This window comes from Macaca mulatta, chromosome 3, assembly GCF_049350105.2.
Source record: "Macaca mulatta isolate MMU2019108-1 chromosome 3, T2T-MMU8v2.0, whole genome shotgun sequence".
NCBI classification, from domain to species: domain Eukaryota; kingdom Metazoa; phylum Chordata; class Mammalia; order Primates; family Cercopithecidae; genus Macaca; species Macaca mulatta.
The window spans coordinates 123,524,104-123,551,791 of record NC_133408.1 but is presented as its reverse complement, the minus strand read 5'-3'; the positions used below and the strand labels follow the sequence as shown (position 1 = coordinate 123,551,791).

General features: G+C 38.1%; 1 protein-coding gene across 2 annotated transcripts in view; it reads left to right on the top strand.

The window, feature by feature from the left end:
* DYNC1I1 (dynein cytoplasmic 1 intermediate chain 1) overlaps positions 1-27,688 on the top strand; it is a 317,872-nt gene that overhangs the window by 48,878 nt on the left and 241,306 nt on the right. Inside the window, 1 exon segment of one of the 2 annotated variants that reach the window (NM_001261582.1) lies at positions 7,474-7,533. The exons of the other annotated variant lie outside the window; for it this stretch is intronic. Coding sequence (NP_001248511.1) covers positions 7,474-7,533 — 60 coding nt within the window. 2 annotated transcript variants of the gene reach the window in all.

Here is a 27,688-nt window from a genome sequence, read left to right as displayed (position 1 = left end):
TATGCTTACATAATCCCAAACTGTTTTCACTGACTGATTAGTCACTAGTGATTTGCTTGACAGAGAAGACATGTGGAACAAGAGTTCAGAGAAACTGTGGGACTCAGGAAAGCTCTGTATTCTGGCTTTGAGCTTTCTCTCCATCTTAGAAAAGAAAGAACATGAAAATTTGAGTTCCAGTGCAGTTGCTTCAGGGACTAATTAAAGTTACTAAGAGAAGATGGCTGGCCTGCTTTTGTTTTTTACCACAAATCAGCAATATGTTGAGCATTTAAAAAATAATAATGTTCATAGAGACAGGGTCTCGTTATGTTGCCCGAACTGGTCATGAACTCCTGGTCTCAAGTGATCCTCCTGCCTCGGCCTCCCAAAGTGCTGGGCCATCATGCCCGGCCAGTGGTCACCATTTTTATTAGATAAGATATGCTTTCCTTCTTCAGTGTGGAAGTGAGTCTGAAAACTCTCCTGCGACCATGTAGTGACATCACACTGAGTAAGACTGAGTTTTCCCTAAGTGCTTTGATGGATATTAAGGGAGTTAGGCAGACATGCCCTGATTTATTATTTCATTTTTTAATAAAAAAGTAAAAACTGTTTCTTTTGGAATCAACTTGCCCTCACACATCACGCTCATCTACAGAAAATCCAGGTAAAGAATATCCATTTGTTCATTCATTCATCAAGTCATTCAGTAAACAATTGAGAATTTATTGTCTATCAGATACTACACTAGACCTTCAAGGAATATAAAGATTCTTCTTACTTCTAAAGAACAAGTAAATTGACAGATTTAATTTGAATCTAAGGAAATGTTGTTGTGTAGTTACAGCTCTCAAATATGCATACTCAGAGAAGAGCTCAATGGTAATGAGGACTTTGGGGTTATTTTGCAGAAGATATATGGTCACCTATGTGATTGCCTGGGGTTAGAGGACAGAGAGGTGAGAGGAGAAGACAGAATCCTGGTTGGAGAATGCCTGTCTTTATTGGAATGGAAAGAGCAAGGGTACTGCCAAAAATACAGTGAGAGAGGGAGGAAAAGAAATAAGATTTTCAGGGCCAAGAAAACTAAAAAAAGACTAAAGACTATGCCAAGAAGGAGCCAATAGTGACCAAAATGAGAGAGAGCAAAGTTAAGGAACAAGAACTGACCATGGGATTTGATGATTTGGAGGTGGTTGTCATCATCATTATCATTTTTTGTTATTATTATTATTATTGATGCTGTTTTATTTTCATAGGCTGAGTTCCTGGGAGCAAAACTAGTGCAGGAGTAATTCTATTTTTTATGGTTCCTGCCACATATTGGCATATTACTTCCCAAAGAACTTTACTAATTTAAATGCTGCCAACAGTGTATGAGAGTGCCTTAGCCACACTGAGTGTCAGCATTATAAATGAGAGATTTGTTAAATACTGCCTTCCAAATATTAATTGAACATCTCTTTCTTATAGCCAAAGACTAGAAAAGGTAAGAACAAAAACACTCTTTAAGAAATAATTCTAAGGCTTTCTGCTCTGAGGTCTAATAAAGATGGAAAGAAGAATGGAAACCACCAACTTGCTTGTTGGTAAAAGCTGAACAGGAAGAAATTAACCACTCATCAGAGTGCAAGGTCTATGCAACACAGACATTATGTCTTTCACTCCTAAGTTACACTTTCAACAGATGGCCAAGGACTTTTTAAAATTTTCACTTCTGTCTCATAAACTGAAGCTGAGCAAATAAAATTGAGCCAATGAAAGGGGAATCTTATAAGAAATTAGAAAGTAATGAATTGGTACAAGGCTTAAAATACGAAATTCTGCTTGTCTCTTGGTAGGTTACTGCTAGTTTGAAGAATTTTGATATTTGTCTATTCTTTTTAAAAAATATTGAAAAACAAATTGACCCACAAATTATAAATTAACCACTACATGGTAGGCATTTTTGGATAAGATGCCAGAGGCTACAATGTTTTTGATATGTTCAAGGTTAAATAAGTGAGTGATTATTTTCCATGTTGGGAAGCTTCTGTATTTTGAAACGAAGTTAGGAAATGTGACCTTAATTGGCATGTCCAAAACACCCAATCCAACCCTGGGACCATAGAACTGTAACAGTGGCCTCTGAACACATAACAGGGCTCCTATGAAAGAGAGATCAGAGATCCCACTTACACAGACCCTCAGAAAGTTAACCTAAGAAATCAGTTGAAACTAATCAGAGCAGCCGAATGCAACTCATAAAAATAAGCAAACAAACAACACCAGGATGGTTCCCCAGCGGGGAATACTAGACAGAAATTTAATTGGTAGAGTTAAAGAAAGATTGTATCAAACAACAAGGGCTAGGTTGGTTATCCCAGGAATTCCAGAAAGGGGAGACTTGGGTAGCAGTGAGGATGATGTCTGGTCTTGGGGAGAGATGAGGTCATGGTGGGGCAGGGCAGGGGAAGCTGTGGTAGTTAAACATTCAGCATCACCTGCTCTAGTCCCAAAGATACTGCTGGACATCTGGCTTCCCAGGAAGCTGGGCTTCAAGGAGAGAAGACTTTGTCAGGCTTATATATTTGTCTGCCTGGTTATTATTGTTCTCACAACAAATTGCTAAGTTGGCATCTAAAATACAGCAGTCTTATAAGACCTAGTGGACTAACTCAGCCACCTAAGTCCAATAAGCTAAGCACTGAGGAAAATGAATTTAAGCCCATATCCTACCCCCTCCTCCAAGACCAGGTCAAATGGAATCTCTAATCTTTTCAGTGGAAGTGTGTCTCCCTGCTGTGACTTCCAAAGGATGATGAAAGTGCAGTTAAATGCCTGGCTGGCTGGCACGCAGCAAACACTAAGTGAAGGGAAATTATAACGATCACTGTTCTTAATCTGTCTTTCTTATGGCATTTATTAATATTTTCAGCTCATATTTATTCAAACTTTAAACTGTGCCAGTCTCTGAGCAAGTGATGAGAGCTACTTTCTTCCTTGTAGATGTTAGCGGTATATTATTAGGCATAAATATTCATATGTCTCATTTCTTTTACCAAAATGTAAAATTCTTAAGTGCAAGTTCCATGTCCCTCAGCATACATGTGGTACTGCAGGGTAGGGGAAGCTGTCATAGTTAAACATTCAACATCACCTACTCTAGTCCCAAAGATACTGCTGGACATCTGGCTTCCCAGGAAGCTGGGCTTCAAGGAGATAAGACTTTGTCAGGCTTATATATTTGTCTGCCTGGTTATTATTGTTTTCACAACATATTGCTAAGTTGGCATATAAAATATAACAGTCTTATAAGACCTAGTGGACTAACTCAGCCACCTAAGTCCAATAAACTAAGCACTGAGGAAAATGAATTTAGGCCTAAATCCTACCCCCTCCTCCAAGACCAGGTCAAATAGAATATGGCAAGTTTTGCCTTCAGTCTTGTTCTACTAAACTATATATATATGTTTTGGCTTTTTTTTTTTTTTTTTTTGAGACAGGGTCTTACTCTGTCACCCAGGCTGGAGTGCAGTGGCATGATCTCAGCTCACTGCAGCCTCTGCTTCCTAGGCTCAAGCTATCCTCCCACCTCAGCCTCCTGAGTAGCTGTGAACACAAGCGAGCACCACCATACCTGGCTAATTTCTGTATTTTTTGAAGATGCAGGGTTTCGCCCTGTCGCCCAGGCTGGTCTTGAACTCTTGGACTTGAGCAATCTGCCTGCCTCGGCCTCCCAAAGTGCTGGGCTTACAGGCGTGAGCTACCGCGCCAGGCATATTTATATATGTTTTATCTCCTCATAATAACTCTAAGTTCCTTGAACATTTTTTCAACCCTCTGTTACAGTATTTTGTATTTTATGTTCTTAATAGATGTTTTTTGAATAAGCGAATGAATGTTCCTATCAAAATATTTTCTCCTCTGCATGCATTGATTCAGCCATTCCAGAAATGAATAAAAAATAGAACTATTATAGTATACAGGGTGATTTCTATATCACCATCATTTTGTTTTCAGGGATACAATTACTTGATAAAATGGCTGGAAAATAAGATCTCTGCCCATTGGTTAAATAAATTATTCTAACAGGAGAAGAGAAAGTTAAAAGGCAGTTGAATAATCATCCTAGATTTTAAAATATCAGACAGAGAAGAATGTTAAAGGGCCTCGATGCCTGCACCCTCATTTGCTGGGAACAAAAGGAGATTTGCCTGATGACACAGTGAAGCCATATCCAGGACACAGACCTCCCACCCGGGGCCAGGCGTGGTCTTCTCTAAAATGCTGCCATCTGCAGGGAAGCTGTCCTCCATGGTTTACACAGAAGGAATTCCGCAAATGTTTAATACATATTTCTAGGCTATTCCTGGAAACACAAACAACCTTTGCCCATTTTGCATATTGGCCTTAAGTTCCTTTCAAAAAATTTGCATATTTACATATTCTTGAGAGGAACCACCCCACAGATAATAATGGGAAAAATGAAAAGATAATACAACTGGCACATTTGATAGCATCCTTGGCTTCACGCCTTACCCCACACAGCTTGTTACTGACGATAACTATGATTTCTGTTCGTGCCAGGAGGCAAGGCTGTTGTAGTGTCACATTCCTACCTTTGTTTTTCTGGCCAAGTAAATGCAAACTCCCCAGTACTAATCTGTGGACTTTTTAAGTGGATGATTCTGATAGAATCACTATTTATACTTCTTAAGGGTATAGTGAGTTCAGGTGATCTGTCCAATACGTATCAGAAGAGCCAGACCATTGGGGAGCTGCTGGGAGAAGTGGAAAATGTCACCAAAGATCAGCCCATCAGAAACCTCAAGGAAAAGGAGGTCAAACAGCTCATCCCACTCCTTGCAAGGAAAGCTTCTTACAATCAGCAAGAGCCAGAGTCTGCTCTTTTGTCTATAGCAGAAGAAATGCTCTTAAATTTGACCCCCAGAGATATGTGAACAGCAAGTATGAATTATGTTAACATATTCCATTACTTTCACGATTTGAACTGAGATTAAAGAATCAGTGCCCAGAAGCAAGAAGGGCTAATTTTCTTCAGCAGAGAATGAATTCAGAGCATGGGTTCTCACCCCTAGCTGCACGTTAGAATCACCTGGAAAGCTTTAAAAAACTACAGATGCCTGGGTCCCACCCCAGACATTCTGGCTTAATTGGCCTAGGGGTGTCCTGGGCCTGAGGCCAGGCTTGAGCAAATCAGAAGTTTAGATGCTGATGTATGCATGCTGACTACTGAAAGCAATAGTCTAGCTCTGTCATTCTCCAAAGGTGGTCCCATGGTTAGCCCTGTAAACATCACCTGGAAACTTGTTAGAACTACAAATTCTAGGGCCCCACTCCAGATCTACTGAATCAGAATTTCTAGGGTTGCGTATCAGCTTATTAAAGCCCTCCAGGTCATTCTGATGAACATGAAAGTTTGAGAACCACTTATCTAAGTCAAGTCATTGTTGCTCAAAGTGTGTTCCACAGAGCAGCAACATCTGTATCTCCTGGTGCTTGTTTGAAATGCAGAGTCTCGGGCCACCCCCACACCTACTAAGTCAGACTCTGCATTTTAGCAATATTCCCGGGTATCTGTATGTGCATTAAAATTTGAGAAGCGCTGGTCTAAGAAACACAGGCCAGTTAGTGTCTCAATGGACTTCAGTTTTAATCTTTCAGAGGTTTTATGTAAAAAAAAAAAAAAAGAGCACAGCCAGAGCATAGAAGGGAAGCTGTGAATCCATAATCTGCTACTTCTGCAGGAGGGGTTAATGTGCGATCTGTCAAATAGGTCAAGCATTGACTCAAAGAAACCTTAAGAGTAGGTAGAGTTGTTGTGGCAGTAGTAAAAGCAGCTGCTGTTTATCATATGGTTACTATGTGCTTTATAGGTATACTTGCATTTAATCCTTGTAGAAAACCAGCAAAAAATTCATTCATTCAATAAATATCGTATTACATAAGCACATATGTGAGATACAGTTCTAGGCATATCCCTATATTCTAGAGATGTAGCCACCCCTGCCATTATGAAGCTTAAGTCCAAAGTCAGACAACAAACAAAAATAAATAAGGTGATATTCAAGAAAATCATAGGTAAAGATGAATGCTATGAAGGAAATAAAGTAGGGGAAAGGAAGGAAATGAAGAGTAGTAAGGAAGTGCTACTTGAGATCAGGTAGTGAAGCAGGGGAGCCTCTTTGAGGAGGTGACATTTGAGCCAAGACACAAAAGAAGCAAAGTCATGAGCCATGCAGATGTTTAAGGGAAGAACATTAAGGAGTATGCAGAGTTGACATAATGTGAGTGAATGAATGGTTAGAGAGAAGTTTGGAAGATCACTGCAGGCCAGTTCATAAGTTATCATATAAGCTACAGTAAGTATTGACAGACAAGGAAACCGAGCAGGGCTTCTCAAATTTAGGGTGCCTGTGGATCACCTGGGGAACGTGTTAAACTGTAATATGGAGTCACTAAGTCTGGGGTGGGATGTGAGTTTCTGCATTTCCAACAAACTCCAAAGAGATGCTGATGCTACTGCTCTGTAGGCCACAGAGTAAACAAAGGGATGCAGTGGCTGAGAACTTACTAAACAGCATGCTCAATGTCACACAGCTGGTAAGTCACAGAGGCAAGATTTGAATCACAGATGCCTGATCCCAAAGTTTGTGCTGTCCATTAGTTGCCTCTGAGATAACCTCATGCCTGATTCACCTGTAACCAGTTCTGTGCAGGATATTTAAAGAGCCTGGCTGAGAAAGGTCCTGGCATGTGCTGTGTTTATAGAAGAGCCATTTATCCCCTCTTATTTTCAAGGAGAAACAGCAAGGGAAATTGGATGCTTTGGTAACTATTGATACTTTGTGCTATTGTTTATGCAATGTTTAAAAAATATAAGATATAAGCAATCCCTGACATCTTAGAGAGCAATGATATTGTTAGTGACCATCTTGGGGTGCAATATATAAACAAGCATAAAAATACCCTTGAGTCTCGAAATCTAATGCATTATATTTGTAGTATCTAATCCAAGGAAGCCAGTTATTCACCAAGTCCTGCAGTCATACCCCTGCCCTGACCCATTTGCACCCATGCGTTTAGTTCTTTTCACCACATAGAAGATGCTTGGAGTTCCCAGATGTGGATGGGCTTTGGGGTGTCAGAGATACATGCAGTGGGTTACTTGCTCAAATCAATGAAGCCTCAATACGAAACAAAACAAAGGGTGGGGGTGTGTGTGGAGTTTGAACACTTGGTGTCAACTTTCCTTCATGAAAGCAGTCATAGCTCCCGATATTAAACAGATGTTTGCAGGAGAGGATGGCTCCTCGCTTTCTCTTGTTGTTTGATAGTCACTGGGGATGGAGGGGATGGAGGGGGGACATGTTCTGTGTATGTATTGTATATGCTCTTGCCTTGATGAATGACATAGTTTGGTTTGGTTTGTTGCCCTCCCCTTTTGTTAATTCTCTGTGTTCTTTTTCCTTTGTGCTGCACAATTAGGACCCTGCAGTGGGACACAGACCCCTCAGTGCTCCAGCTGCAGTCAGACTCAGAACTTGGGTATATGTCTGCTCTTTTGTTACTCCTTTTATTATTTCTTTGCTACAGTTGCGTTGAAATGCTGGAGCTGCTGTTACTCTTGTGTTCTCCCCTTTTGTTGAACTTCTAGTTTGATAAGTTCATTTCCTTCTGTTAGTTTTCCTTAAAAAGCTTTGAAGAAAGTCTCTCTTTGTGGAAAACACCACAAAAAGATGGCTTTTGCTTTCTCCTTATTAATTCCTATTATTGCAAAACAACACTCCCCCAAACACAAATCAAACATAGACCCACACATCTACTTAAAAGTGGGGCACACAAGTTCTGCAATGGGAGATGTTTGACTTTATCATAACCATCCTGCCCTTTACTAACAAGTTGCCTTAGGTTAACTTTTGTCTAAGATCAGTATTAAAATATTGTGTCTTGTTTGTTTACTTTTCTTTTCAGTTTTTGGGGAACTCACAATAAGCACTTAATTTGAATTAAGTTTGAACAGTTAAAGATTCCTGTTTAAAAAGAAACAAGGAAATTAATTGAATACCTTGATCTAAAGATATTTCAAATCCTTGATGTTGAGTTATGTCTCCTATGTCCTAAATATCATTTTTTTTCAGATGGAAATTTATTATCACAAGTTAAAAGAAAACTTCAGAGATGAAGACTTGGAGTTGAATAAAACACACAAACATATCCTAGAAATTCAGTTTATTTCCATTGTAGGATTGGAGTTAGCCGTAGTCACACATGAGATATTTCTAGTGGGGTGCTTGTATCAGCTGGTCATCAAGCTCAGGAGAGCTGATTGTGCATTTCTCTTCTGAGCTTCGCATTCAGTTAAATCAGCTGAAAATCAACCATGGTGGAAGTATTTACACCACAGAAATTGCCTCCTTTCCTACAAGCAATTTATTAAGCACTTACTGACAGAGCACTGGATATCTCTAAGTGAATAGCAAGTTTCATAACCACATTTTATGGAACCATTATCTTTTCTTTCTGAATATAAACTGACATATCCCAAACCAGGCATTTATTTACTTATTATTCATTTTGAATTCCTGAGATTCCTGGGCATATATCTCTGAGGCGTTATCAGTTTCAATGCCTACTGTAGGTATAAAAAGAGGTTGAAGGGCTATTTGCATGTTAGGTTAAATGCCATCTGCCTGTGATCCTTTGTATATACAAAAATTCTTAGCTGACTCATGACAATACTAAGCCAAGGAAATATCCTAACATTCAGGTAACCGATGCACTATTTCTTTTTTAACCTTACTAAATTCTTGGCTATTTAGTTGTATAGTTCATTTATGTTATATTTCAATTTGTATTGTTTAAATAACCAAGAGATATGGCTTAAATAAAGCAGAGAATATACAGTAAGTTATAGTTCAGGGGAACTTCAGAATGCAGTTCTTCAGAATTACATTGTGTTAAAAAAAAAAAAAAAAAAAAAGGCGGGGGAGAGAACTGGCAGAGACTACCCCATGCACTTAAATTAACAGATTTTTAGACAGATTGCAGCAGTGTTAAATTGCACTTGCTGATGTGGAATAGTTTGGAATTTTCCCATTTATATCTGTTTTCCAAGCAAAAACTCACTGTTGACTATGCAGATTAAAACTGGTGACTTACTCTAGGGAGATAGCGTATCTGTGGCCCCACCTGGCCTGCTGCATTATACTTCAGAGTGAACCCAGTGCGTCGGAGAGAGAAGACAGGAGACTTTCTGTTCACTTTCTAAATACAAACTGATGTATCCCAAACTAGGCATTTATTTATTTATTATTCATTTTGAATTCCTGAGATTCCTGGGCATATATCTCTGAGGTTCTATCAATTTCAATGCCTATTGTAGGTATAAAAGGATGTTGAAGGAGTATTTGCATGTTAGGTTAAATGCCATCTGCCTGTGAGTGAGTGGCTTATCTTAGAGAGTTTGAAGGCATTTTCAGAGAATATTTGAGAGATGGCATTATTTTAGCCATGTTACAATTTCAAATATTGCCTTAATAAAAATTTCTAGATTTTTCTAGAGAGTTTTATTTCACCTTCTTGAGTTGTGGCATGGGAATGACCATAGTCCATAGCTTGCTCTGTCACTTAATTTAACGCCTTTACTGAAGTATAACTGACTTTAAATAAACTACACATATTTAAACTATTCAAATTGATGGTTTTGACATGTATACACATCCATGAAATTATCACCGCAATCAAGATAGTGAACACGTTAGTCATCCCCAAGAGTTTCCTCATGCCCCTTTGTAATCTAAACTCTTGCTTCTTCCTGTTCTTCTCTATCCCCCAAACATCTGATCTGCTTTCTGTCACTATACCTTAGTTTGCATTTCCTAGATTGTCATATAAATGAAATCATCCAGGAGGTACTCCTTTGACTGACTTCCTTCATTCAGAAGGATTATTTTGAGATTCATTCAGGTTAAGTGTATATAAACAGCTCAATCCTTTTTATTTCATTGTATGGATATACCACAGTTTGTTTATCCAGTCATTTTTTACATACATTGGGTTGTTTACAATTTTTGCCCATTATAAATAGAACTGCTATAAACATTCATGTACAAATATTTTAATGCACATACGCTTTCATTTCTTTTGGGTAAATACTTCCCAGTAGAGGTATTTATGGTTGAATCATATAGTAGATATACATTTAACTTTTTAAGAAATTGTCAAACTGTTTTCAAAGTGGTTTTACCATTATACATTCCCACCAGCAGTTTATGAGAGCCTCAATTTTTCCACATTCTTGACAACACTTAGTTTGCACTTTTTAAAAGAAATTATTAATTTGTTAACTATTATTAAAGGAGTATAGTGGTATTTCATTGTGGTTTTAATTTGCATTTTCCTAATGACTAATAATGTTGAGTATCTCTTTAGTTGCTTATTTGCCATATGAGTATCCTCTCTGATGAAATGTCTGCTTAAATCTGTTAGTCTTATATATTGTTTTTGAGTTGGGTTATTTTCTCATTATTGATTTTGAAAGTTCTTCCTGTGTTCTGGATAAAATGCTTTATGGGGTTTATAATTTGTTAATATTTTCTCTCAGTCTGTGACCTGTCATTTTCATTTTCTTAACAGTGTCTTTAAGAAAGCAAACCAGCAAACCATTTTAATTTTGACTAATTACAATTTACAAATTTGTTCTTTTATGGATCATGCTTTTGTTAACATAATTTTGATTTTTAAGTGATTATTTTAATATTTGGTAGAATACAATTCACCTGTGAAATTATTTGGGTTTGGAATATTATTGTGGAGGAGGTTTTTTGTTTTGTTTTATTTTGAGACAGAGTCTCACTCTGTCACCTAGGCTGGAGTGCAGTTGTATGATCTTGGCTCACTGCAACCTCCCAGGCCAGAGACAGATACCTCTTTGAGATACTAATTTTATTTCCTTTAGGTGTATATATATATATATCCAGAGGAGGGACTGTTAGATAATATGTAGCTCTAGTTTTAGTTTTTTGAGGAACTTCCATATTATTTTCCATAATGGCAATACCAATTTACAATCTTATCAACAGTGTACTAGGTTGTTTTCTCAATATCCTTGCCAATACTTCTTATTTTTCCTTTTTAGTAATAGGGATCATGATTATATCTCATTATAGTTTTGATTTGCATTTCTCTGATAATTAGTGATGTTGAACACTGTTTCATATACATATTGGTCATCTTATGTCTTCTTTGGAGATAAGTCTTATTTAGGGCCTCTGTCCATTTTTATATCAGGTAATTTGTAATTTTGCTATTGAGTTGTTTCAGTTCTTTATATATTTTGGGTATTAACCCCTTATCAGTAATATGAAATAAAATATTATCTCCCATTCTGTACATTGCCTTATCATTGTAGTGGTTGTTTTCTTATTGTGCAGAAGCTTTTTAGCTTGCTGTAGTCTGCTTGTCTACTTTTGCCTTTGTTGCCTGTGCCTTTAGTGTCATATCTAAAAAATCATTGCCAAGGTCAATGTCAAAAATCTCATTTCTTACGTTTTCTTTTAGGAGTTGTATAGTTGCAGGTCTTACATTTATATCTTTTATCCATTTTGAGTTGTGTGTGTGTGTGTGTGTGTGTGTGTGTGTGTGTGTGTGTGATGTAAAATAAAGATCCAATTTCATTCTTTCAAATATGGATATTTAGTATTCCCAACACTGTGAATTGAAGAGACTATCATTTCTCCATTTTGTATTCTTGTCACTGTTGTGGAAAATTAGTTTACTGTGGATGTGTGGGTTAATTTCTGGAATCTTCATTCTGTCTCACTGACCTATATGCCTGTTTTAGTTATGGTTCCATACTGTTTTGATTAATATAGCTTTGTAGTATAATTTGAAATCAAGAAGTGTGATACCTCTTGAGAATACCTTTCTCAAGATTGCTTTGGTTATTTAAGGTCTTTTGGGGTTCCATATGAATTTTAAGATTTTTTTCTATTTCTGTGAAAAGTATTTGAATTTTGGTAAAAAATTGCATTGAATCTGTAGACTGCTCTAGGAAGCATGGACATTTTAATAATATATTTTTTTAAATTCATGAACATACAATATCTTTTCATTTATCTGTGTCTTCAATTTTTTCATAAATGCTTTATAGTTCTTTTATGTAGAGATCTTTCACATTCTTGGTTAAATCTAATTATTTTATTCTTTCTGATGCTATTATGAGTGGAAATGCTTTCTTGATTTCTTTTTCAGATAGTTCATTGTTAGTGTAGAGAAACACTATTAATTTTTGCATTAATTTTTGTAGAGTCCATAAAGTTTTCTACATACAAGCTCATGTCATTACAAAAAAAAAACATTTTACTTCTTTCTTATTTGGATGACTTGTATTTCTTTTTCTGTCTAATTTATCTGGCTAAGACTTCCAATATTATGTTGAATAGAAGCTTTGTTTCCTTTCTCTTTTTCTTTTTATTTTTTGAGACAGAGTCTTGCTCTATCCCCCAGGCTGGAGTGCAGTGGTGTGATCTTGGCTCACTGCAACCTCCACCTCCCAGGTTCAAGCAATTCTCCTGCCTCAGCCTCCCAAGTAGCTGGGACTATAGGCATGTGCCACCATACCTGGCTAATTTTTGTATTTTTAGTAGCGATGCAGTTTCACCTTGTTGGCCAGGCTAGTCTGAAACTCCTGACCTCACCCACCTCGGCCTCCCAAAGTGCTGGGATTACAGATGTGAACCACAGCACCCAGCCTCCTTTCTCTTTTTCTTCTATGTAGCTTCTATAGGTATTTTCTTTGTGGTTATTATGGGACTTACATAAAATTTGTTATAGTAAGCTGATAGCATTTTCTCTTGCATATAAAAACTCTACATTTTTATCTCATTTCCCCTCACATTATGTGCTATTGGTGTTGTAGTTCATATCTGTTTAGAATGTGTGTCCATTTACATAATTTAGTTATAGTCATTTTTAATTCATTTGTCTTTTCACTTTTATATTTGAACCAAAAGCTGTTTACCCACCACCTTTATAGCAATACAGACTTTGTTTTGTCTATATATTTACCTTTAACAACAGATTTTATACTTTCTTTTGTTTTTGTGTTGCTGTTTAGAATCCTTTCGTTTCAAGTTGAAGAATTTTCTTTAGCGGTTTTTTTTTTTTTAAGATGGAGTCTCGCTAAGTCGCCCAGGCTGGAGTGCAGTGGTGTGATCTCGGCTCACTGCAAGCTCCGCCTCACAGGTTCACGCCATTCTCCTGCCTCAGCCTCCCAAGTAGCTGGGACTACAGGCGTCCGCCACCACACCTGGCTAATTTTTTGCATTTTTTTAGTAGAGACAGGGTTTCACTGTGTTAGCCAGGATGGTCTCGATCTCCTGACCTCGTGATGCGCCCACCTCGGCCTCCCAAATTGCTGGGATTAAAGGCATGAGCCACCGTGCCCAGCCTCTTTAGCATTTTTTATATGTCAGAACTAGTGATGGTAACCTCTCTTAGCTTTTGTTTGTCTGAGAAAGGCTTTATTATCCCCTTCATTTTTGAAGGACAGGTTTGCCTGGTATTGTATTCTTGATTGGCAGTTGTTGTTGTTGTTGTTTTTCTCTTTCAGCACTTTGAATATATCACACACTCCCTTCTGGCCTGCATGATTTCTACTGAAAATTCAGCTCATAGTCTTATGAGGGTTCTCAGGTAGATAACAAGTAGCCATTTTCTTGTTTTCAAAATCTTCTCTTTGCTTTTAACTTTTGACAATTTATTTATAATACGTTCTTGGTTTGGGCATCTTTGGGATTTTCTTATATAGTGTTCTTGGTGTTCTTCGGGCTTCCTGAATCTGGATGTCTTATTTCCTTCCCCAGGTTTGGGAATTTTTCAGCCATTATTTCTTTTTTTTTTTGAGACGGAGTCTTGCTTTGTCGCCCAAACTGGAGTGCAGTGGCCGGTTCTCAGCTCACTGCAAGCTCCGCCTCCCAGGTTTACGCCATTCTCCTGCCTCAGCCTCCCGAGTAGCTGGGACTACAGGCGCCCGCCACGTCGCCCGACTAGTTTTTTGTATTTTTTAGTAGAGACGGGGTTTCACCGTGTTAGCCAGGATGGTCTCGATCTCCTGACCTCGTGATCCGCCTGTCTCAGCCTCCCAAAGTGCTGGGATTACAGGCTTGAGCCACCGCGCCCGGCCCATTATTTCTTTGAATAAGTTTTCTGGTTCTCCTTCTGTGAGTTTCATAATGCATATATCGGTCCACTTGAAGTTACCCTGTAATTCTCTTAATATATCTTCACTCTTTTTTATTCTTTTTTTTCCTTTTTGCTCCTCTGACTAGAGGATTTCCAGTGAGCTGTCTTTGACTTTACTTTACTTCTCCTTTCTTCTGCTTAATCAAGTTTGCTGTTGAAACCTCATATTGAATTTTTCAGTTGAGTTATTGTATTCTTCAGGTCTATTATTTCTATTTGGTATTTTAAAATATTTTCTATCTCTTTGTCAAGATTCTCACAGTGTTCATGCATTTCTCTCCTAACTATTGTGAACATCGTCACGATCAACATTTTGAATTCTCTGTTGGGTAAATCACATGTCTCCATTTCATTAAGGTAGGTTTCTGAAGATTTATCTTGTTCTTATATTTGGAACATATTTTCATTTTCTTTGATTCTTTGTGTTAGTTTCTGCACATTTTATAAAACAGCCACCTCTCTTAGTCTTCACTGACTGGTCTCATATAAGAGACCATCTTCATCCATTAGGCTAGCTAGAGATTCTGGATGCTTCCTAATCCTTTGTGCTTCCAAACTGCAGTCTGTTTCCTTAGTGGGCCCAGGGTACAAGAGTATGCTAAACCCTAAGAGAGTTCTAAGATTGGCAAGATTGGAGCCAGTCTCTTGAGTAGCAGTTGGAATAAGTGATGTATTAGGTAGATGTTCTAATGCATCAATTTATTCCAGCTCTCCTTATGCATCTCCAGCTGTCCTTAATGCATCTCTCCTTAGGAAGAAGCTGGGAACTGGAGTTTATCACCCACTTGCTCTGCACTGAGGCAGGAAGAGGAACTGTGGTAAATGCCTGTATGCTCAATCAGACTGCAGGCTGTTTTAAATCATTGCTTTACTCTCTGTTATCTCTAGGGGTCTAGTAAATGGTAGGCCCTTCAGCTCTCAGAGCAGACAAGTTAGAGGCCAGTCCCTCTGGTAGCAACTAGAAAAGTTGAGGGTCTAGATGGGTAGTTTAAGTTCTCCTAAGGAGAAACTATAGGCTTGGTTTTATTTCTGGAATGATTTGTGGGGAGGAGCCATGGGAAGTATCCTCACATTCACTTCAACTTCCAGTGACTAGTGACTGCCTGCCCTGTTAGCTCCAAGAAACAGGCAAGTCAGAAGCCAGATCCATGGGTAGCAGCTGGAATAGTCAAGGTACTAGATGTATAGTGTGACCCCTTCCAGGGAGAATCTGAGAGCTGTGCATTTTGGTAAAATGAGCTGGCAGGAGGAGTCATAGGAAGAGCCTGCAAGGCCATTCAAAACCACTGCTTTGTTCTCTGGAGACTCCAAGTGACCAGTGAATACTGGGACCTATCAGCTCCCCAGTTAGGTGAGTTAGTAACCAGACTCCCAAGCAGCAGATGAAAAAAAATCAGGTCATTTGTTGTGTAGTCCAACTCCTTCCAGGGAGAAGCTAGAGGTTTGATTTCTTTGCCAGAGTGAACTAGAGGAAGGAGCTGTGGGAAGTGTCTACATACCCATTTAAACTCCCTGGGGACTAGTAATTGCCTGCCCTGTTGACTTCCAGATACAGGCTAGTTAGAAGCCAGACCCTTGGGCAGCAGCTGGAAAAGTCAGGGCTTTTGATGTGCAATTTGACCCCTTCTAGGGAAAAGCTGGGAGCTGGGCTTTGTTGCCTGCTCACTCTGTGCTAAGCCAGTGGGGAGAAGCATGGGAAACGCTTGAGTGCCTGTTTAAAGCTGCCTCTGTTCTCTGCCATTCCAGGGGTCTAATAAATGCTGGGCCCCATCAGCTTCCAAAGATAGGCAGGTTAAGAGTCATTTCCTCTGCTAGTGGTTTTAAGAGTTGGGGTACTGTATGTGTGGTACAAACTCTTTACTCCTTAGGGAGAAATTAAGAGATGGAGGTTCTCCGCAATTGTATAGTGCTGGGCTGAGGGTAGGGTTTATGGTGAGAGTGAGAATATGTCTCAGCTTTTCTTACCTGTGCTGAAGTGGGAATTTTCTCAGCCATCCAGTATACAGAAGTCTCTCCACTAGTTTCTGTATTTTTCTCAGGGGATATCGATTCATGTATATGTTTATTTGATGCTCTATGGGTGGAGTGAGAGTTCTCAGCCTCCTATTCTGTTTTTTTGCTGAAGTCCTCCTGCATGTTTGGTAATTTTTTTATTTATATCAGACATTGTGAATTTTTTTTTTTAGGGTTCAGATACTTGAATTTCTATGAATTTCTTATGATTTGTTCTGAGATATAGTAAATTAACTTTGACCAAATTTTATCTTTTAAGGTCTTGCTTTTAAGATTGTTTAGTTGGGACAGGAGCAGTGCTCAGCTTAGGGCTAATTCCTGCTACTGAAGTAAATCTCTTACATGTGTTCTACACATCGCCCCATAAATCTTAAGATTTTCCAGTCTGGCTGGCGTGAACAGAAACTATTCCTATTCCTGTGTAAATGCCCAGAACTGTTATCTGTAATTGTTTTCAGGTCATTCTTTCCTTGGCCTCAGGTAGTTTCTTCACATAAATGTACTGATCAATGCTGAGCTGAATTCTCAAAGTTAACCTTCTGAGTCTTCTTTTGTGCCGATTTCTTCTGTTTGCTGTATTGTCCTGTGAATTCTAACGGCCTGGTCTCACTGGACTGTGAACTCTGTCTCTACAACTTAGAAAGTCTGCTGGATTTCACCTGAGTTTCCTGCCTGCACCATGGCCTGGAAACTCTCTCAATGCTGTAACCTGGGGCAGTTGTAGGGCTCCTCTTGCTTGTGTCCCTCCCTCATATATCACTGTTCCTCATTGCCTGATCTCTAGTGGCCTGTAAGTTGTTTTATTCAGCATTACCTTTTTTAAAGTTCAGGTTTCTGGGTAAATTTGATCTCTATTACTCCATTTTAGCCAGAAACACAAATGTTGTGTCATTTGATTCTGGTTTGTATGTTAACTATGTGATCAGCAAAGCAAATGGCAGCAGAGAGAAAAAAAGGGAGATGATACGGCTTTCAGAAAAAAAAAATAACTTCAAGAAAATTGTAAATAAAATGAGAAAATAAGTGCAACTCAGCTTTGCTTTTTTACCAGGGAAATACATATGGAAGTACCAAAAATGCTTTGCTTTCTTAAGCCATTATAATAGGTTAGGTGAATTGAAGATACTGAAAGGGGGAGATGAAATAACAGGATAAAAAGTGTAAGCTAAAGGATCACAGGAGAGAAAGAACTTGTATAGCTTGGAAGTGAATAAATATGTCATTGAAATTTGGAACTAACTGCAATGGGAAAATTTGAGGGAAGGATTATGTTTAAAATGTTTTTTGGTGTGTATTATGAAGAGAACATAAATGCAAATATTCCCACGAGATTACCTATCTTCCAGAAGATGGGCTGAGGACAACATAAGAAGAGCAGGGCTGGGAGAGAAGAAAAAATTCTCAACTTTAAGTAGATATCAGTGAGCAATGAGGGTATTTTGTGGCCCTTCACTCCAAATTATTAAACCTAATACCTTATGGAATATTTAATGGCTTCAGAAGCCTCATGACTATATTTCCTTTACATATTAGTATATGAAACTCTTGATAGAGTTTTTAAAAATATTAGGAAGGAAAGAGAATGAAGGAAAACCGTGAAGCTGTGAGCAAGGATTTGGCTGTTCCTTCACAGAAGAAAGAACTTAGATTTTATTTTCAGTGTTTGAGAGACACTGTTAATGTACTTGCCCAATGGACTCTTCCTGCCTGCTGCACAGACAAAACCAGTTCACTGAGACCAAGGCATTGCAATAAAGAATTTAACTGATGAAGGCCTGCTATGCCACGTAGGAGACAGAGTTGCTACTCAAATCAATCTCCTGCAAAATTTGGAGGCTAGGGTGTTTTAAGGATAGTTTAGTGGGTGGAGGGTAGAGGAATGGGTGCTTCTGATTGGTTGGAGATGCAATCGTAAGGGTGTAGAAAATGGTCCTCAACCTCTGAGCCTGTTTTCTGGGTGGGGGCTCCAGGACAGACCGGTGGAACCCAAGAGTCAAGGGTCTGGGTGGGGCTATTGTCATGTGCGTCCCTGTGAAGAGACCACCAAACAGGCTTTGTGTGAACAATAAAGCTTTTTAATCACCTGGGTGCAGGCGGGCTGAGTCGGAAAAGAGAGTCAGCGAAGGGAGATAAGGGTGGGGCCGTGGGGCTGTTTTATAGGATCTGGGTAGGTAAAGGAAAATTACAGTCAAAGGGGGGCAGGAGTGGGGGTCACAAGGTGCTCAGTGGGGGAGCTTTTTGAGCCAGGATGAGCCAGGAAAAGGAATTTCACAAGATAATATCATTGCTTAAGGCAAGGACTGGCCGTTTTCACTTCTTTTGTGGTGGAATGTCATCAGTTAAGGCGAGGCAGGGCATTTGCACTTCTTTTGTGATTCTTCAGTTACTTCAGGCCATCTGGGTGTATACGTGCAAGTCACAGGGGATGCGATGGCCTGGCTTGGGCTCAGAGGCCTGACAGCCATCAGGTCGTCAGAAATGCAGAAGCCTAAAAAGACATTTTAAAAGGCCAATCTTAGATTGTACAATACTGAATTGAGGAAGTTGCAAATCTTGTGACCTCCAGAATAATGGCTAGTAATCTTTAACTATGCCTACATCTTAGCAGAATTCAGGCCCCTCTCATTTTCCTAACCTGATGGCCTTTCATTAGTTTTATAAAGGTAGTCTAATTTTGGGAAATGGCTATTATCATTTAAACTATAAACTAAACTTCTTCCAAAGTAGTTTGGTCCAAGCCCAGGAATGACCAAGTACAGTTTGGAGGTTAAAGGCAAGATGAGAGTTGGTCAGATCAGATCTCTTTCACTGTTTCATAATTTTCTCACTGTTATAATTTTTGCAAAGGTGGTTTCACCATTAGTTGGTGACCTCTTCTTTCTCTAAACTATCTTCTTTGCGTTCTTGGCTGAAAGAGAGAATGTGCATTACTCTTGAATCTGCCAGGCACCATTCCGAACTGCTATGGTGAAATAAAGAGATCACTCTGTCAAGAATAGAAGTAAAACCAACTATATAAAGAAATGAGAGAAGCATATAATCCTCAAGATGGTGGTAGGTATTACAGAAAATCTAACTAGGAAAGTTCTAGAGGTCTTTTTACATTTTAAAGTTATTGCCATTTGCCTAACAGAACAGTTGTAACCCCATTAGCCTTTAATGAAGGAAGACCTTCGTTTGGTTTATTCTCCTAGCTTTGTCAAATATTCTTATGCATTATGTTTCGATATCTGGTTTGAATTAATTTTCAAGGTTCGTCATGTAACAATGCCTGATATGTTCTTGAGAATAATGCCAGTTGAATTCTTTGAGCAAGTTGACAACCTCTGCCTCTTCAGTAACATTCAATCACACTTTCCACAGAAATTGAAATATGAAACAGCATCTTATAATATGTGTGTGTGTATCAAAATGTAGTAGCAAAATGGATTTCAGAATCTATAAATATAGATTTATATTCTGACCCATGAAGAACTGTTTTAAATTGGTTTTAACAGAACCAATCAAAATTTTGTCACAAGAGAGGAAGGAAGCGTTTTGCTCACCATTTGTAATAATCATTTATTTGTCCCCAAACATTTCTTGAGAAGTTTCTATCAGCCAGTGTTTGTTCTTTGCCCTCAAGAATCTTGAGTAAGCAATTATAGGGCATTTTCCGTTCCACAGTAGCAAGTGGATTTTCAAAAAACAATATTTCTTTTTCATTCAATTTCAGAAAGATGTAGGCCAGTTATTAAGGAGGTATGCTTATACTTTGGTACCCAGTGACTTGAAGAATTCTATAATTTTATAGTTTTATGTTGGAACAAATTGTATGGAAGCTTGTTCCTAAGTATCAAGGCAGTAAAAGGTCATTCCTGTATAATTTTTAATATAATCATTGTCATGTGTATATATTATTGTGTATATATTATTGGAGAAAACTCACTTCTGTACCTTCTGTCCTTATTATTCTGAACTTTCAACATCCTTTGTAAAGTGAACTCATAATAGCAGAACCTCTTCCAGTATTGCCAAGTTCTGTTATAATCATGACTATTTTGATTCTTCTCTCATCCTAGAAATTTACTTGTGTTATGAAATTCAAAGCTAACCCTTTGGTTATGCCTATTGATTGAGCCAGACTTGACATTTGCTTCTGTTCAGGAAAAATGCTTTTGCTGCCAAACTAATATCTCTGCACAGTAAGAAGCAAATACCATGGAAATGAAATAAATACTTCCTAAAATGATTTTTTAAATGTGAACATAGAAGAATGGAAGCTCATCCTTCTTGAGGTAGTTAGTCAGAAAAGGTCAGCCATCAAGCTGTTTCCCAGTACTTGGAGAAAAACACCCATTCTGAACATAAATGATAAATCTGTCTGTGTGTGTGTGTGTGTGTGTGTGTGTGTGTGTGTGTGTGTGATGAAGGGGGCTACAAGGCCAGGTTCATGTCCTCATTGTAGTACCCCATGCTCACCATTCCTACATGTGGTATCCCATACCTAGCTCTCTAAGAATCAGTCCATCAGATGTCACACCTTGACACCTCATTACATTAAAATTTAGTAGCTGAAAAACAAATTAACTCTGTCATTATAAAATGTCTGTCATATTACATGAGTTCCTGTGCCATTAGCATTCTACATTCTCTTTTTCTATAGATGCAACATTTTCTCTATGACTCCATTGGGTGACTCCCAGGTCCTCATTTTGAATTTTGTCTTCTCTGACCTTTGGTCCTACATTTCTTATGATCAGAAAAGCCCTTATCACAAACTCATCCACCAAGTATGCATTTTTTTTAACCCCAATGCAGGTATTTCTCTAGATTTCTTTATGTCTTCCAGTTACACTAGTCACTTTTCTTCCTACAAGGTGTGAACCTTTCAATTAATCTCTAATTTGTTTCCTTTCCTTCACCCTCCATATCAAGCAAACTAAGCTCTGCCCTGAATTCTTCTCCAAAGTCTCCAATTTGCAGCATTCTTTCCATTCCAGTGCTGTCGCCACTTGGTGCTTTCTCATCACCCTGGACCAAGTCTCCACACTTTGTTAGACCATCAATCACAAATCTTTTCTCTGGCTGCTCCCTTTGAATTGTTTATCCTGGATTTGGTTTTGTTCCTGAACCTACCCACCCATCCCCCTTTGCTTGTATTTTCTTCCTCAATTCCATTTTCTCCACACTCAGCTTCTAAGGCCCAGTGACTTTCCACACCTAACATTGGCACCTCATTTTTCAGAGAAGGGTTTAGACTCCCTTTTTTTTTTTACATAGTTTCTATACAAACATGTTTTAAATGTTGTCTTGCAGCTGTCAATTTCTTACCCAGTAACTTTTAATAACTCCTCACTGTCTACAGCATAAAGTTCAAATTCTTTAACCCGATACTTAAAACTCTCTACTAATCTGGTCTCAGTATATATCTCTAAATTTATCTCTTCTTGCTCTCAAATCAAAACTTCTATTCTGAAAAACTTGTCTCTCAGACATAAAATGTGAATTCAGTCTCCAGATCTTTGTATATGCCGGGAGATCTCCCTAGGACATTGTCCCCATTCCTTTCCACTTAATTGATTCCTGCCTATCCTTGAAATTCACACCAGAGCTTCTATTCTCTATGAAATCCTATTTCACTTACCCACAATAATCCACCCATTATACTTTCCTGCCTTACTTATTATGTGACTCACTCATGTTGGCTCTTATTATATGCTATCTTTTCTTCTTTTTTATTTTTATTTTTAAATTTACAAATGAAATTGTATGTGTTTACCATACACAGCATGGTGTATTGAATTATATATGCTTTGTGGAATAACTAAATATAGCTAATTAGCATATGCATTACCTCACATAGTTATCATAGTTATGGTGAGAACACTTAACATCCACCGTCTTACCATTTTTCAGTAACACAGTACAAATGGTCCCTGATTTACACTGGTGTTTTTACAGTTTTGTTTTTTCTTTCTTTACAGTGGGTTTATTGGAATGAAACCCAATTGTAAGTCCAGAAACCTCTGTATACTGTTATTACCTATAGTCACCATGTTATACAATAGATCTCTTGAACTTACTTTTCCTGTATAACTGAAATTTTGTATCCATTTACCAGCATCTCCCATCTTTCCCTCCTCAACTGCCCCAGCCCCTGATAACCTTACCTTCCTACTGTCTAGTTTATGACATCAACTTTTCAAGATTCCACATGAGTGAGCTCGTACAGTACTTGTTGTTCTATACCTGGCTTATTTCACTTAACAAAATGCCCTCCTGGTTTATCTATATTGTTGCAAATGACAGGATTTTCTTTATTATGGCTGAGTAGTATTCCATTGTGTAAACCACATTTTCCTTATCTATTTGTCTTTTGATAAACACATAAGTTGATTTCATATCTTGGCTATTGTGAATGATACTGCAGTGAACACGGGGGTACAAATACCTCTCTGACATGTTCATTTTATTTTCTTTGGATGTTTGTCTTGTAGTGGGATTGCTGGATCATATGGAAGTTCTATTTTTAATTTTTTGAGTAACATTTATACTGTTTGACATAATGGCTATACTAATGTACATAGCCACCAACTGTGTGCAAGGGTTCCCTTTTCTCCACAATCCTGCCAGTATTTGCTGTCTTTTGTCCTTCTAATCATAGCCATTCTAACATGTATAAGGTGATAGCTCATTGTGGTTTTTAATTTGCATTTCTCTGATGATTAATGATGTTGAACATTTTTTTCAGATACTCGTTGACCATCTGTATGTTTTCTTTTTTTTCTTTTCCTTTTTTTTTTTTTTGAGACGGAGTCTCGCTCTGTCACCCAGGCTGGAGTGCAGTGGCGCAATCTCAGCTCACTGCAAGCTCCGCCTCCCGGGTTTACGCCATTCTCCTGCCTCAGCCTCCCGAGCAGTTGGAACTACAGGCGCCCGCCACCACGCCCGGCTAATTTTTTTGTATTTTTAGTAGAGACAGGGCTTCACCATGTTCGCCAGGATGGTCTCGATCTCCTGACCTCGTGATCCGCCCGTCTCGGCCTCCCAAAGTGCTGGGATTACAGGTGTGAGCCACCGCGCCGGCCTGTATGTCTTCTATAAGGAGATGTCTACTCAGATCCTTTTTCCATTTCAAAATCTGGTTATTGTTTTCTTGCTATTAAATTGAGTTCCTTATATATTTTGGATATTACCCCTTAATCAGATGTAAGTTTGCAAATATTTTCTCCCATTTTGTATGTTGTCTCTTTACTCTGTTGATTGTTTCTTTTTCTGTGGAGAACTTTTTAGTTTGATGTAACTCCATTTGTTTGTTTTTGCTTTTGCAGAGTGTGCCTTTGAGGTCATTTCCCAAAAATCCTTGTCCAGAACAATGTCACAGAGCTTTCCTGTTAGGTTTTCTTATAGTAGTTTCATATTTTACAATTGAGTCTATAATCAATTTTGAGGGAATTTTTTTGGATATGATGTAAGATAAAGGTCTAATTTATTCTTCTGCATGTGGATATCCAGTTTTTCCAACACCATTTGTTGCAAAGACTGTTCTTTCCCTAAAATGTGTTCTTGCCACCTGCATAAAAAATCGGTTGGCTGTAAATGCGTAGTTTTATTTCTGGGCTCTCAGTTCTGTTCCATTGGTCGGTATGTATGTTTTTATGCCAGTACCATGCTGTTCTGATTACTTAAGGTTTGTAATATATTTTGAAGTCAGGTAGTGTGATGCCTTCAGCTTTGTTCTTTTTGCTCAATGTTGCTTTAACTATTTGGGGTCTTTTATGGTTTCATAGGAATTTTAGGATTGCTTTTTCTAGTCCTGTAAAAATTTTCACTGGTCTTTTAATAGAGATTACCTAGAATTTGTAGGTCACTTTGAGTAGTATGGACATTTTGACAATATTAATTCTTCCAATCCGTAAGCATGGAATATCTATCAATTTATTTGTGTCTTCCTCAATTTCTCTCATCAGTATTTTATAGTTTTCAGTACAGAGATCTTTTATCTTTGTTAGATTTATTCGTAAGTGCTGTATTATTTTGGTCTCTATTGTAAATTGTTTTCTTGATTTTTTACTCAGTTCACTGTTCGTGTATAGAAGTGCTACTAATTTTTGTATATTGATTTTGCAACCTACAACTTAACTGCATTTGTTTATTATTTCTGAAGGTTTTTTAGTGAAGTCTGTAGGATTTTCTATTTAAAAGATTATATTGTCTGCAAATAGGAGCAATTTGACTTCTTCTTTTCAGATTTGGATCCCTTTTGTTTCTTTCTCTTGCCTAATTGTTTTGCTAGGACTTCCAGGACTATGCTCAATAGAAGTAGCAAAAGTGCATACCTTTGCCTTGTACCAGATCTTTGAGGAAAAGCTTCCAACTTTTCCCTATTGAGTATGATGTTTGCTGTGAGTTTGTCATATATGACCTTTTTATGTGGAGGTGCATTCCTTCTATACCTAATTTATTGAGTGTTTTTTTTTTTTTATCATGAAAGGGTGTTGAATTTTGCCAACTGCTTTTTTACATCTATTGAAATGATCATAAAATGTTTTTGTACATTTACAGTAGTCCTCTCTTCTATGTGGAAGATATGTTTCAAGACTGTCAGTGAATGCCTGAAACCATGGATAGTACTGAGCCCGATTACCAGTCAGATCATGTTTCTGTTCGTGTTTTCCTGCTACACACACAAATGTAATGCCTTTTCCATCTTAAGTAAGCGTGTGTCTTACACTGTGGCCATAACTTTTGCAGTTTAAGGTCTGTCAGCAAAATTAGCATGGGTTTCCTTTTCCTTCTTCACAATGTCACAGATAAGAGGTTCATTCTTACCGTAGAATTTAGCAGCCCCACCATATGATTTTTCTTCTTTCTTTATTGAGAATGTGTACCTTTTCACATAAATAAAACATTTTACAGTTTCTCTTTGACATAACCAGCATCACTACTCCTGTGCTTTGGAACCATTATTAAGTAAAATAAGGGTTATTTGAACAAAAGCACTGTAATATCACAACTTTTTTCTTTCTTGAGACAAGGTCTCACTCTGTCACCCAGGCTGGAGTACAGTGTTTGTGAATGCAGCTCACTGCAGCCTCGACCTTCTGCGATCCTCCTGCCTCAGCCTCCAGTGCAGCTGGGACCACAGCACACCCTCCACACCTGGCTAATTTTTAAATTTTTTGAACAGAAGAGGTCTCATTTTGTTGCCCAGGCTGGTCTCAAACCCCTGGCCTCAAGCAATCCTCCAGCCTTGGCCTCCTCCCAAAGTGTTGGGATTACAGACATGAGCCACCATGCATGGCCAATATCACAACATTTGATCTGATAACTGAGATGAATACTAACTGATTCATTTGTGGGTAGCATATACAGCATGGATATGCTGGACAAAGGGACGATTGATGTCCCAGGCAGGATGAAGTGGTACAGTGCAAGATTTTATCATGCTATTCAGAACAGGGTACAATTTAAAACTTATGAATTGTCTATTTCTGGAATTTTATGTTTAATTTTTGGCATCACAGTTGACTGTGGGTAATGGAAACTGTGGAAAGCAAAACCTTGGATAAGGAGGGACTACTGTATTGATTTGCATACATGGGACTATCTTTTCGTCTCTGGGATAAATACCACTTAATCATAGTGAATGGTCTTTATAGTGTGCTATTGAATTTGATTTGCTAGTATTTTGTTGAAGATTTTTGCATCTGTGTTCATCAGAGATATTTGACTATAATTTTCTTTTTTATTTTTAGACCAGAGTTTTGCGCTTGTTGCCCAGGCTGGAGTGCAATGGCATGATCTCAGCTCACTGCAATCTCTGCCTCTTGGGTTCAAGTGATTCTCCTGCCTCAGCCTCCCGACTAGCTGGGATTACAGGCATGCGCCACCATGCCCCACTAATTTTGTATTTTTAGTGGAGTCAGGGTTTCTCCATGTTGGTCACGCTGGTCTTGAACTCCCGACCTTAGGTGATCTGCCTGCATTGGCCTCCCAAAGTGCTGGGATTACAGGTGTAAGCCACCGCGCCCGGCCAGTTTTCTTTTTTCAGTAACATTCTTATCTGGCTTTGGTATCAGGGTAATGTGAGTTTCATAAAAATGAGTCTGGAAGTATCCCTCTCTTCAGTTTTCTGTAACAGAGAAAAAAATTGGTATTCATTCTTCTTTAAGTGTTTGTTAGAATTCAGCAGTGAAGGTCACAAGCTCTGGGCTTTGCTTTGGTTGGAGACTTCTTTATTATTGATTCAATCTCCTTACTCATTATTGGCCTCTTCTGATTTTCTGTTTCTTTATAATTAAATTTTTGGTAGATTGTAGATGTCAAGGAATTTATCCATTTCTTTTAGGTTATTCTATTTGTTGTCATATAATTGTTCATAATAGTCCCTTATGATTCTTTGTATTTATGTTTTACCAGTTATAATATCTTCTTTTATATTTTTGATTTTGAGTCTTCTCTTTTTTCCTTAGTTAGCCCAGCTAAAAGTTTGTGAATTTTGTCTTTTCAAAAAAATTAGTTCTTCATCAATCTTTTGTATTGCTTTTCTAGTCTTTATTTTTCTTCTCTTATTTATTTATTTATTTATTTATTTTTTATTATTATTTTGAGATGGAGTCTCACTTTGCCACCCAGGCTGGAGTGTAGTGGCGCAATCTTGGCTCACTGCAACATCCGTCTCCTGGGTTCAAGCGATTCTCCTGCCTCAGCCTCCCAAGTAGCGGGGATTACAGGTGCCCATCACCACATGCAGCTGATTTTTGTATTATCAGTAGAGACGGGATTTCACCATTTTGGCCAGGCTGGTCTTGAACTGCTGACCTCAGGTGATCCTCCTGCCTTGGCCTCCCGAAGTGCTGGGATTACAGGCGTGAGCCACCACACCCGGTCTCTTCTCTAATTTATATTTCCTTCTATTAACTTTGAGCTTCATTTGTTCTTGTTTTTCTAGTTCCTTAAGGTGAAACATTAGATTATTTAATTTCTTTCTTCTTTTTTGATGTAGATATTTATTGCTATAAACTTTTATTCCATAAGTTTTTGTGTGTTGTGTTTCCATTTTTGCTTGTCTCAAGAAATTTTTACATTTATCTTTTAACTTCTTCTTTGACTCATTGGTTGCTTAGCAGGGTATTGTTTAATTTTCATGCATTTGTGAATTTTCTGAAATTCCTTCTGTTATTGACTTCTAGCTTTATACCATTGTGGTCAGAAAAGATACTTGATAAGATTTTAGTCTTTTTAGATGCTATGGTTTAAATGTTTGTCTCCTAAACTCATGTTGAAATTAATTGCCATTGTGACAGTATTAAGAAGTGAGATCTTTAAGAGGTTATTAGGTCATGAGAGCCTTTCCTTCATGAATAGATTAGTGTCATTATCATGATAATGGGCTTGTTATTATAAGACTGGATTCCTTATTAAAGGACAAATTCAGCTCCCTTTTGTCTCTCTTGCC